The 12,897-nt window shown below is 41.6% G+C and overlaps 1 protein-coding gene across 1 annotated transcript in view; it reads left to right on the top strand.

Moving 5' to 3' along the window:
* Positions 1–12,897, top strand: part of cacna1aa (calcium channel, voltage-dependent, P/Q type, alpha 1A subunit, a) — a gene marked incomplete at both ends in the record, with an annotated part of 81,611 nt that overhangs the window by 30,745 nt on the left and 37,969 nt on the right. Inside the window, 18 exons of the mRNA XM_083931008.1 lie at positions 135–179; positions 287–370; positions 1,068–1,274; positions 2,568–2,680; positions 2,889–3,001; positions 3,089–3,220; positions 3,487–3,559; positions 3,864–3,981; positions 4,383–4,450; positions 4,627–4,733; positions 8,606–8,656; positions 9,741–9,906; positions 10,125–10,756; positions 11,019–11,368; positions 11,495–11,630; positions 11,904–12,033; positions 12,508–12,567; positions 12,733–12,839. Of these exons, the coding sequence (XP_083787134.1) occupies positions 135–179; positions 287–370; positions 1,068–1,274; positions 2,568–2,680; positions 2,889–3,001; positions 3,089–3,220; positions 3,487–3,559; positions 3,864–3,981; positions 4,383–4,450; positions 4,627–4,733; positions 8,606–8,656; positions 9,741–9,906; positions 10,125–10,756; positions 11,019–11,368; positions 11,495–11,630; positions 11,904–12,033; positions 12,508–12,567; positions 12,733–12,839 (2,692 nt within the window). The remainder of the gene's footprint in view (positions 1–134; positions 180–286; positions 371–1,067; positions 1,275–2,567; positions 2,681–2,888; positions 3,002–3,088; positions 3,221–3,486; positions 3,560–3,863; positions 3,982–4,382; positions 4,451–4,626; positions 4,734–8,605; positions 8,657–9,740; positions 9,907–10,124; positions 10,757–11,018; positions 11,369–11,494; positions 11,631–11,903; positions 12,034–12,507; positions 12,568–12,732; positions 12,840–12,897) is intronic.

Raw genomic sequence — 12,897 nt, 5'->3', positions numbered from 1 at the left:
CCAGAGAGACTTTGTTTCCAGTTTTAATTAAAATGAGAATTAGCGATTCTAAAAGATTTATAGATATTATAGAAGTCATCAAGCATACATTTAATGTGACGTATTGACATTTTTTTTCTTGTGTGTTTTTTTAGAAGAGGTCATATTGGCGGATGATGACAATGAAAACGATTATGATGGTATGGATTATGGATTTTTTTTTTACGTGTCTGTGCATGTAAATAATGATAACAGTACTGTTGTGTTATAGATATACATATACACATATGCTTATTTTCTATTACAGGCTCCCGTAGAAGAGCCACAAAGAACCATAAGAGCAAAGCTGAGCTGCTAAACCCAGAGGAAGGGGAGGGAGATCTGGCAGTAGGTAAGATATGCACTCTCTCTCTCTTTCTCTCTCTCTCTCTCTCTCTCTCTCTCTCTCTCTCTCTCTCTCTCTCTCACGCACACACACACACACACATACACACACCTTCACACACTCAAAGGCAAACCGCAGGTACATACAGATGCTATCTTATCTTGCATATCAGCATTACCTGACCCTCCTCTCCTTCCCTCTCCTTTCCTCTTCCTCTCCTCTGCTGCTCTGCACTTCTCTCCTCATGTTACCTTCCCATCCTTTTCTTCTTTCTCCAGCCTTCGATACAGAGCAATTATCCCTGTTTTCTCATAAAACAAGGGACTTCTACATCTACATGTTTTGTTCTGAATATCATGTGATTTGACCGCCGCAACAGACAGCAGGTTGATGCTGTTATTTCAAAATTAGATTCACTGTTTATTTCCTATACTCTTCTACTTACCATGGGGACACTTGGGACTATGTCATCTACTGTATGTGCCATTATTACTTTATGTGCACAAGTAGAGCTTTTTGTTGGTTATGATGTTGTAATTTATTCTACCTCTTACTGTGTTTAAGTCACAAATCCGGGAAGCAGATGGCATTGTGCACTGTATACAATTCAGCTTGTCCAAGATGCTAAATGTACACAATTATGCCAATAAATCACTGTTCACTTCACATTTAAGCTAACACTGAGCCTTGCTCATCTCTTCAGGGTCACCGTTTGCCCGTGCCAGCTTGAAGAGCTCCAAACTCGAAGGATCCGATTTCAAGCGTCGGGAGCGGCGGCTACGCTTCCTTATCCGGCACGTTGTCAAGTCCCAGGCTTTCTACTGGACTGTACTGTGTTTAGTGGGCCTCAACACTATGTGTGTTGCTGTAGTGCACTATGACCAGCCAGACCCACTGTCAGAATTTCTATGTGAGTAGGAGGGAGAGGGACACATGCATTCTTTGTGCAAGCATGCACAGATTATCTCCACAAATGCATTTAAAACTCTCATCACAGATTACTGGAAGGAAGTGGGTGAGCACATTTTTTAAGAGAGCTGACCTAACCAGTTAACACAATCACATCCAAACACACAATGTCTTCCTTTTGGAGATATTCTTGTTGTTTCTCACTTGTTTTTTAAAGATATTCATTGCATATACCCAGACAGACACACACAACAACATTAATTGTAATGAGAAACAAAATCCATTTAAGCCAATTATAAGCAGATCAAAATATGGGAAACAGAAGATGCATTGAAATAAAAACATGCATAGCATTATACCTATGGTTAACACAACACACACTGTAGTCAAGCCTCTCAAAATGACAACAGCACATGCACACACACGTAATACCTGTCTAAGTGCATAATGTTGTGTTTTTCCTATGTGCCTCTTTGACATGCCAAACACCAGCATTATTAGTTCTTGGTACAAGCATGCTGCATGCATATTGGCTCACTGACATTGATGAGCTTTACTCCTTAGGTATTGAAATTCGGTACTGAATGACGAAACATTTTCGATGCTTGAGACTTTGGCTGCAGTTTGGTCAGGGCCTAAAAGTATCGAGGGGAGCGTGGAAACAAAGGATGTACCCAGCCCTATTGAAAACCAAATGGTGTAGGCTACAAAACAAATAGTGAGAGATTGTGCATGGACTGTAAATAAAGATGGACAGCTTGACCCCTCCCTGAAAGTGAGGCCAAGACATCTGAATCACCGCCTGGTGGCTGGCTGCAGTATAGGTTATAAACCCCGCCCTCACCGTGTTAGCGGATTGGACATGGACAAAACTAAAAATCAAAGTACATGTCAAATACATTTTTCCACAAGATGTTTTCTGTCGTTGAGGTAGTTCTGATCACGCTGATGTTTGTTCAAGTTTTAATTTTTCTGATAAGTTTCATTTTAATTTCCTATTTGATGGGATAAAACGTCATGATTGACAGTTGTGATTGACACGCGATTGGTCAGGTGGTACAGGAAGTGGAGATGCATAGTCAATCTTTATATACAGTCCATGGTATTGAGGATGAATGAAAAAAGTAGTATTCGCTCATTTCGAATACAATTTTTACAAAAACAAATTACAAATTTTTTGTATTTGAAACGCAGGCTTAAATACATTTATCACAAAACACTGCCATTCGTCCTCCTCCTCCTCCTCCTCCTCCTCCCCCTCCTCCTCCTCCTCTCTTTGTGTCTTCTTCGTTAGATTTTGCTGAATTAATCTTTTTGGGGATATTCTTGACGGAGATGTTTGTAAAGATGTATGGTCTGGGCAAACAGGCCTACCTCAACTCCTCCTTCAACTGCTTCGACTGCATTGTGAGTCCCACATTAAACGCACGCAAAAACTCATAGGCAGGTGCAAACACTTCACACCTACTGTACATGTGCTGTACATGCACACATTAAAACATAACTAGCACAGACCTTAAGACAGAAATACAGTCATGATCTGCTGATGTGTGCACAGTGTTTGCTCAATATGATCAATAACCATATGCTTTTCTTATACTTATATTTGTATTAGGTGATATGTGGTAGTATATTTGAAGTACTGTGGTCCATCATCCAGCCGGGCACATCCTTTGGCATAAGTGTGCTACGAGCTCTCAGGTTATTGAGGATTTTCAAAGTCACCAAGTGAGTCTATTGTGATATAGTTTTCATTTTATTTGGACATAATGTTTTCACTCAATTAAACACAAACTTTCTGTATGTGTTTTCCAGGTACTGGGCATCTTTGCGTAATCTTGTTGTCTCTTTGCTCAACTCCATGAAGTCCATCATCAGCTTGCTCTTCCTGCTCTTCCTCTTCATAGTTGTCTTTGCCCTGCTCGGCATGCAGCTCTTTGGAGGACAGTCAGTGCAGTTTTCCTTTAACTTGGCTACTGTCTTTGTGTCTTCATCTACTCCTCTCTTTCCTTTTTAATTGTTCACATTTGATATTATCGTAAGACATTGGTTTCTGTTAATTGCTAGTTTGGTTAAGTCATTTTTGCAGTAGTTTATCAGAAAACATTTGTTCTACTTGTACGATGCTTCTGTGTTTTTTCCCTCACACTTCTCTCCCCCCCCCCCTCTCTCTCTCTCACACACACATTTGATTTCCCCCTCCCCCCTGCTAGGTTTAATTTTGAAAATGGCACCCCTCCGACCAACTTCGATACTTTCCCCGCAGCAATAATGACAGTGTTCCAGGTGAGCAGAGGAGACGATGTAAAGGGGAGGAAGGGAGGGAAACAGAATGGTGGGAGAAGATGAGGGTTGGATTAGAACAAAATGGTTAAAGGACTAAAGAGGATTTGAACATGAGGAAGATATATAAAATATAACTAGATGTAATTGGAGTAAATATATGTGTGTGTGTGTGTGTGTGTGTGTGTGTGTATGTGTGTGTGTGTGTGTGTGTGTGTGTGTGTGTGTGTGTGTGTGTGTGTGTGTGTGTGTGTGTGTGTGTGTGTGTGTGTGTGTGTGTGTGTGTGTGTGTGTGTGTGTGTGTCAGATCCTGACTGGTGAGGACTGGAACATGGTGATGTACGATGGCATCAAGTCTCAGGGCGGAGTCAACAAGGGCATGGCCTTCTCCGTCTTCTTCATCGTTCTCACACTTTTTGGCAACTGTATCCCTTGACAGTGAAAATGCAAAGAAGCACACAAAGCACTCACACATATATAAAGACATTCGCAGTTGTGCTTTAAATTTTGGTTTAGTTACTGACTTTAGACTGATTACAAATCCATCCAAATTCAGATGCATGTACATACACAGATATTATACCTTTCTTGTATTTATTTATCTTGATCAACATAGTGCTCATTCTATAATTTGTCATTCATCACATTAAGTCCAGCCATAAGTTGGTAAGGGATCTGTAACAGGAATGTTATTGTAGCATGGATGATATGTTGGCTAAGATGTTAGTTCTAGCATAAGCCAACAGATCATTTTGCTTTTTTTTTGTCAATTATTAATGTACAAACAAACTCCTACATGCTGGATTTCCTTTAACTCTGTGTTCAGACACTCTGCTGAATGTGTTCTTGGCTATCGCTGTCGACAATTTAGCCAACGCACAGGAACTGACCAAGGTAAACGACAGTCTGATTGTCCAGTGCATTTATTTTCTTAATGCTAAAAACGACAAGAGTTTCGCCCCTCTGCTAAATAGATTTCTGTTTGTTTCCCTCATTTGCTCTATTTCCCACCTTATCTCTTGCTTTTGATTTCCTTCCTAATCTCCCTTCCGCTCTCTCTCTCTCTGCAGGATGAGCAGGAGGAAGAGGAGGCTGCCAGTCAGAAGATCGCCCTGCAGAAAGCCAAAGAGGTGGCTGAAGTCAGCCCACTGTCTGCTGCCAACCTCTCCATTGCAGCGTGAGTTTCTGTCTCTATAACTGTTCCACTGTCGTGTTTTGTATCCATCTTAAACATTTTCACACCCAGGCAGGGATTTTAAAGGGCAGAACATTTTTGAGTTTGCGATTCAGCACCTTGGAGAACACAACACAGTATACTGCACCAACGTAATGAGGAAAATTGTTTATCAACATCCGTCATGTTGCAAATAACTTTTAAGGACACTGAGCTTCATACAATGATTCCCTTTTCAAAAGATTATATTAAAACACCAGCCTAATGCACACTTCTTGATATTGTTCCAAAATGAACCAGACTGACATTTAAAAATTCCGCCTAAATCACCTGACATAATTTGTTGCAAAAAGAGGGATTACCGAGTCTTTTTTAAATTATAAAGCAGGTTGTGGTGATATATAAATACTGTAAAGGTATCGCTCAATCCAGAACATACAGCCTGTATTCAGAAACTGTAAACAAGCTGTCAGGATTGCTGTACAGTTATGATTCCTATACTATAAGTAGAAAGTGCTACTACCGTGCCGTCACAGTCTCTCCCTGGCTGCAATGATGCGCAGAGACACTGAGAGCACAGATGTGGAAGACTTTGACATGCTGACAAATCAGAGCAGACATGGCCTTTTCAGGAGGCGAGATTAAAGAGACAGGCGCTAAAGCTGAGCCTTTCAGATAGAGGGTAAATATAGGTACAGTATAGGAAAAATAATGTGTTTTTTGAACATTAAAGCATTTAATTCTAGTATAAATCCAAAATCCAAACATGAACTTGAGCATAATCAAGGACCCACTCATTCCAATATTGCCTTGCTTGGAATCAAGGATATTTCAGTTTTTTACATCCATATGTAAACATGTACAGTTTTGTATCCGACAACAGTAAATTCAGTGATAAACTAAAACATGCATGCACACTATTTTCTCAGCATTCTCTCTGCCAGCTTCTCCCTCTTTTGTCTCTTTACTTCTGCTTCTCTTCTGTACATACTAAAACACACACATACACACACACAAACACACCCACACACACACACACACACACACACACCCACCCACACCCCCACACACTCACACACACACACACACATGCATGCAAAAGGCAGTGTTGGATTGATCTGGGCTAGCCCTCCTCTGGTCAGCAGAGTCAGAGTCTTTGATCTCTTTTCTCTGTATACACAGGGGTCTTTCCTTTCACTCCTGGTAAAGTTCACACACACTCACTCATAGAGGCACACACATACCACTCTGTGGTCTGTCCCTGAAAAAGCACAACAGGGGAGCCCAAGTCTGCTTAGAAACACACACACACACAAAACACTTACACACAGTGCTGACATTTACAACTTTACTTTGGTACATTAACCTCAGCCCACTTTATATTAAGCACACATATTACCACACACAGATGCAATAAAGAAAAATGCCCAAGAGTTACACATGTTTATAATGACTTCATTATTTTGTGAATCACACTGTTTCTTTTCACTGTATGTGCTGTATGTACTGTACTTCACTGTGCTGTTAGCATTCGTGTCTGTGTACCAGAAAACTTTACCTGGGAGTTCTACTGAGGTTAAATATATTCTACGATACAATGCACATACTTCCCTGTGTGTGTGTGTGTGTGTGTGTGTGTATGTGTGGGTGTGTGTGTGTGTGTGTGTGTGTGTGTGTGTGTGTGTGTGTGTGTGTGTGTGTGTGTGTGTGTGTGTGTGTGTGTGTGTGTGTGAGAGAGAGAGAGAGAGTTTGTGTTGGTTCAGTTCAAAAAGCTACACATCCGTATTTCACCAGTATCCTGCAGCTTGCTTAGGTTGCTTGCCAAAAAACCTAACCAGAAATCTGGTACTTGCACATACTTTATTATTGAAAACATGACACGTTTCTCTAAATGTTGCTTAATGCAATAGTACTAAAACCTAAGAGATTAGGATATAGTCGATAGTAGAGCCTTGGATTTGATTTTGTGTATGCAGTTCTAGTAATGTAATGCTGTGGATGCATTGCATTCCATTCCACCGTATAAGCGTAAATCCAGATCCCTCATTTCTGTGCTATAAAAGAGGAAAGATATTGAAATTCCAAAGGAGAAAGTCTTTGTTTTCCCAAGCAGGGTTTTTAAACTCACGGACATCAGTGTAGCATGAAGAATCTCTTAAGGAAGATATTCTATGGTAGATTCAGGAAGGAGGTTGCAATAAAAGCTACATAAATCCCACGGGAAACTGTTGTAACGCTACTCAAAATGACAACACAAACAGCCATACAATCTAAAGTATTGATAATTAGAAAGTGTTAGTTTATTAGTTTAATCACTTTACTGTTGTGAGTCTAAAAGGCTGGAAGGAGTTTCACCACTGTGTGTTCAGTAGATAATGCACTACAGCTTGTGATAACAGTCTTGAAATTATGCTAAACTCGCTTATTGATTTACAACGTTTTTTTATTTTATTTAGCATGCTCTATAGCAAATCACAACAAGTTCTCATTCATTTTTAAAACTTTGTGTAACCTTTTGAAGGGTTTATCGTCACCGGCATAGGCTAACAGTGTGCATTATATTTTTCATCTTGTGCACACAAATCACAGTGATGTTCTCCTGTGTGGTGAACACATGGCTATAATGTGTCTGGGTAGTGAGTTTTGTAGTTTTTGTAGTGTAATGTACCTCAATCTTTAAAAAACATTATATAAAAGAGGAGAGATTTGACATATAGCACATAGCATGCCAGCATTCTGGAAGTGGTGGAAGAGGCGTGACATGTAACACAACAGCATTGGAGTCGAGTGTGTGTGAACGTGACCCGATCCACAAACCAGGGGTATAGGAGCTTGCTTAAGGTCTCTAACCAAGATTAGATGGTGTAAATATTTTTAAAATTTGATGACATAGACAAGTCCCAACTGGTTGACTCCATCGCAGCATTGGACTTATTAGATGGCATATTGAGCTTTTTTCACCCCATGTCAATATTAACAACTGCAGTTGATGTTTTTCTTCACAGTACAGTCATATCAATTTTACGTGCGTTGCAGCTCTTGTAGCTCTTTAATAACTTAGTCTACTCTGAACACTACTTGTCACTTTTTGACCTGCCTGTGGGTCAACTCGCACCTCACTACTGTTTGTAGTCCCACCCTGCCAGCTTTGCCTTTCACTCGCACGTCGGTTCAGCATTGTTACGGATCTGTGACTACCCCATCTGCTGGCATATAGGCAAAACAACTCTGCCCCCCCCCCCCCCCGATTCTGTCTTTGTACCTTTCGCAAAGAGGGCAGGGCGTAATAAAATACATTGAACAGGCTGTGTCAAAGGAGCTAGAGATAATGCTCGGAGTAGAGAAAGATATGATAAAAAGAAGCAAAGAATGATCAGGACACAACAGCAGTAGTCATGCAGGATAAGTGAGTGATGCAAGAGAGATGCAATTTGTGACATTGCAAAAAAAGGAGGACAGCGGAAAAATTAATAGGATTGTTTTAGATTCACAGACTGAACAGACTGCAGAGGTGACTGTGTGTGAATGTCTGGGTGCATGTGTTTTGTGTTTGTGTGTGAGGTGTTGCATTCCAAAAGGCTCAATCTCTTTGGCAAAAAAAAAATAAATAATATATATATATTTATATTTCTTGAAAAAAAATTATACATATATATATATATATATTTCTTGGGATTGTTTAATTTTTGCATATCAGAATAATATTTTTGACTTATTTTAGTAGCAATTTTTGTGCAGGACATTTTATCCGCATAGTGACCGTTTGTAAGGGTGAGCCGGCTGTTTTTTAAATGTGGATGGATAGCCCATTTTGGAATGAAATCCTCCTTCTGTTCTTTCGTGCCATCTCACTCACCAGCTGTTTCCCTCCTCAGCAACAAAGTACACAGTGAGTGTCACAACGCTACCGACCCCTTTCTGGACTGGTATTTATTTATTTGTTTATTCATTTCTGAATCTTTTCTGTTTATTGACTTTACAACCATTCCCTGCTTTCTTTTGTGCTTTAGAAAACCCTCCTTTTGTTCCTAACTTTTTAATGACATACATACCCCTGGCTTTCTTTAGCTGTTATTTGTACATTTTATGTTGCCTGCACCTCGCAGTACGGTTGTTGCTTTAATGTGGTTCACTATTGGCCCTGAGAGAAAATGGTGTTAAATTTGATTAGTGGTAGCAGTTTGTAAGGGAAAGAAAGGTGGTCGCTGACAGCTTCTGGGTGTTTCTCTATCAAGTGGAGCATGGCTCAGTCACTGTAACCAATAACATACTCTTGTGATCTTTGTGACTTTGCCATCTGTCAATTAGAGGGATTATTCAGATTTTTTAAAGTAGATTTGTATAAGATACTCATCCACAATCAGTGCATTACCTTCAGTAAATAGCAGTCAGCACACTCCCAGTTTGGAGAAGCAGAGAGGCATGGAAGCTAAGAAATGGACTGCCGTGGATGTGGGCAGCAGCTTCATGTATTTTAGCCACCACCACCACGTCATGCAGTCCGCTGTCTACTGTAGGTAATACACAGACTATGGATAACTACCTCATAAGGTAGTCATGATACCAGAATTTTAAACTCCAATAATAATACTAGTATAAAAAAACAAAACCCGATACTATTTTTCTAATTAAACTACGTACAATTTAGTTTGGTTAACCATTATAGCAAATTCTAACCTTACCTTAGTGTTCTTCTTCTTGTGTCCCCACATGGTTTACCAAAGCAGGGCTGTCCTGCCCGGTGTTTTGGCAAGCTGTGTAGACACCCAGAACTTTGTTTTGTGGAGCTGCCTTGTTCTATAGGTCCAGCCAAATGACCCTTTAAATGTCTGTGCCCCCCCCTCCCAGTGTGTCTTCCTGTCCTAGCTATTTTATGTACTTATATTTTTGGTGTTGGTTTTCACATCATTCTCAGGTCTTTGTGTGAATATTTTCACAGCAGTCTTTAAACAGGTCTTTAATTCTGTCCTTCCTCTCCCCTCTCGTTCTCCACCCTGCTTCATTTTGCAGTAAGGAACAGCAGAAGAACCACAAGGGGATCAACAAGTCAGTGTGGGAGCAACGCACCAAGGAGCTGAGGAGGCAGACTCTGGTGTCCAGCCGCGAGGCCCTCTATAATGAGCTGGACCCTGACGAACGCTGGAAGGCAAGGACAGGGAGGGAGGAGCACAACAATGTAAAGGACAAGGCAAACAAAGCCCCCTAGACTTGTGCTATCAGTGTACACAAGTAACGGCAATGATAATGGTGTCTTATGTTAACATATTGCTTACCTGGTGGTCAAAGGTTATTTGTTAATGGTAGATTGAAAAGACTGAACTCTGCCCCCTTCTCCCTTCCTGATCTTTGATCTCTGCCTCTTTGCTGCCTCTCTATTTCGTCCTCTCCTTACAGGTGAACTTCTCACGTCAAATCCGTCCAGACATGAAGACTCACCTGGATCGACCGTTGGTGGTCGACCCCCATGAGAACCGCAACAACAACACCAACAAGACCACCGCAAACAATTCAGACCTCTGCTTCAGCCAGCACCATCCCGCTGATGAGCTCCATAGACAAACAGGCCTCCACGAACATGGTGGCCAAGTAGGAGGGGGTGGTGGAGGAGGCTCGGGTCCACTCAGGCCCCCCTTGGAGCGGGGCGAGTCCACAGAGAGTAGGCGGAGTCGTAAAGGCGAGCACCACCATCACACCTCTCATGTCCGTTTGGATGCTACTGTGATTCCTGGGCCAGGCTCGGGGGAGAGGCCTTCCAGGCGCCATCACCACACCCGGAGTGGCAGTCGAGGGGGAGGGCAGTCAGAACACCGGAAGCCCCGGTCACATCGAAAAAGTGCAGAAGATGGTGTGGATGGCGTAGGAGGAGCTGGAAGAACAGGGAGACATAAGAGCAAAGGGGTCGACGGAGGTGGAGAAGGAGGGGAGCAGGAGGGAGCTGGGGATGGCAGTGAGAGGAGGCCAAGAAGAAATCGCCATGGCAACCAAACGGAGGGCGAGGGGAAGAGGATGTGCCAGCACAGGAGAAAGTATGTCCATTGCACAACTGTAGATATAATGCAAATATCAATTTCAACAATGACATTTTTGTGTAATCTTTGTGTTTCTTGACATTCCCTGATCCAAAAAAGTTGATCCTATTTGTTTCTTCTCTGTACTCATACTTTTGTCTGTGCTCTGGTCACACCTTTCTCTGGATATCATCTCCTCTTTTGCCTTCTTTCCTCTCCTTTCTCCATCTCAACTTTCGTTTTCTATCGCCAATTGTTTCTTCTTATTCCCTCTTTCTAGGGATTGCAATGCCCCTAACCTCTCAACCACACGACCCATTCAAAAGAGCCTCTCCAGGCAGGACAGCCAGTACAGTGAGGATATGGACAACCTCATGAATACCAAACTAGTCTCTGGCTCGACCCCAACCAGCGATAGTCACCCTAATCCAGTAGCCAGTCACACTATGGCCCCTGCCTTTGGATCTGCCCTCCATCTTGCAAACAGTGGCACTCACGGGAGTTTGGTCACATTAGATAGCTACGGGAGCATCGCCCATCACCGTACCAACAGTGTCATCCGGCTGCCCCACCCCGACTACACAGCTGTAGACATGCCAATTTTTCCATCCACTAATGCCATACTGCAGGGTAAGGGAAGAATAAATATGTTTTGGTTATCTTCTACTATCTTGTGTCCTCTTCAACTATTTTATGAAATAAAAAATAAAAAAATTCCCATCCTTGCCCTTTTTTCCCCCTCCCTCTTTGATCCAGTCAATAAGAATGCCAACACGGAGCCTCTGCCAGCAAAGGAGGATAAGGACGATGATGATGATGAGAAGGGAGGGGAAGGAGGACCCAGACCCATGCCTCCCTTCAGCTCCATGTTCATCCTGTCCACCACCAACCCGTAAGTGGAATGGCTACAAATATTCGCAGCCACACTCACCTACACTATATAAATTCAGGTAGGCTGACACACAGGAATTCATTTTTGATGTATCACCCTACATTGTCTTTTTTTTTTTGATGGAGAATGGATCCACTATTAAGTGACAGCTACAGCATGTGCATGTGCACACACACTCTTAGAGTTAAAAAGCAAATGCATTATACAAAGTAGATATAATAACATGCATTGCACTAATGCAAAAGAAAAAAATGTATCTTTGTCTGCTCCTAGGTTTCGGCGGGCGTGTCACTACGTCTGCACCCTGCGTTATTTTGAGATGTGCATCCTGCTGGTCATTGCCATGAGCAGTATTGCCCTGGCTGCTGAAGACCCTGTCTGGCCAGAATCCCCTCGCAACAATGTAAGAAAGTCCATGTAATAAATATTATGTGTATACATGTTATTACAATACAGTATTGCTTTTGGTTTTTTTAATATGCTGGTTGTTTTTTTCTTTGTAGCGTCCAGCCGTCTGCATGTGCGGAGGTGGACCAATGCATTATATAAAGTATCACATGAAAATAAAATAAATTAAGTACATAAATGTGTTAAATATGTACTTAATATGATATGGATTAGATGCTTTACATAATCTCATGCCAAATTTGGATATGTAAAATTAGCATCTTAAAATGTACCAATAAAACAGTGATATCTGATTAAACAGTATATGCTATATTATAAGTTAATTATGATAAAATCAAATGAAAAATAAATAAATGGCACCTCAATATAAAATGATTGGTCAAAATCTGAATTTGATATCCACAATCCTGTCACTCTTTTTTCCACTAGCTGGATGCAGCAGCAAATCATTTCTTTTTTCTTTGTGCAGGTCCTGCGATATTTTGACTATGTCTTCACAGGAGTATTCACATTTGAGATGTTGATAAAGGTAAGGCCCTGTCCGGAATCAAAAATCAGCAACTTCCTCCAGGGGTATTGAGAACCCCACACCCCAAATCAGGATTAGAAACCTTTCGTTGCACACCAAGGACAAATTGCACATCCATAACAAGCGATTCCCTTCTCATAATTATGTTCTCCTTTTCTCCTTTAGATGGTGGATCTGGGCCTGGTCTTGCACCAGGGCTCATATTTCCGGGACTTGTGGAACATCCTTGACTTTATAGTGGTTAGTGGTGCTTTGGTGGCCTTTGCCTTCACGTAAGTCTCCTTCCTGCTTCCCCTTTTTCCTCCCCTCTTCCCCCCTTGCTCCTCCTTC

This window comes from Echiichthys vipera (genome assembly GCF_963691815.1).
Source record: "Echiichthys vipera genome assembly, chromosome: 17".
Taxonomy (NCBI): Eukaryota; Metazoa; Chordata; class Actinopteri; order Perciformes; family Trachinidae; genus Echiichthys; species Echiichthys vipera.
Note: the sequence above shows the minus strand (reverse complement) of the source record. Positions and strands in the feature narration are given on the sequence as shown.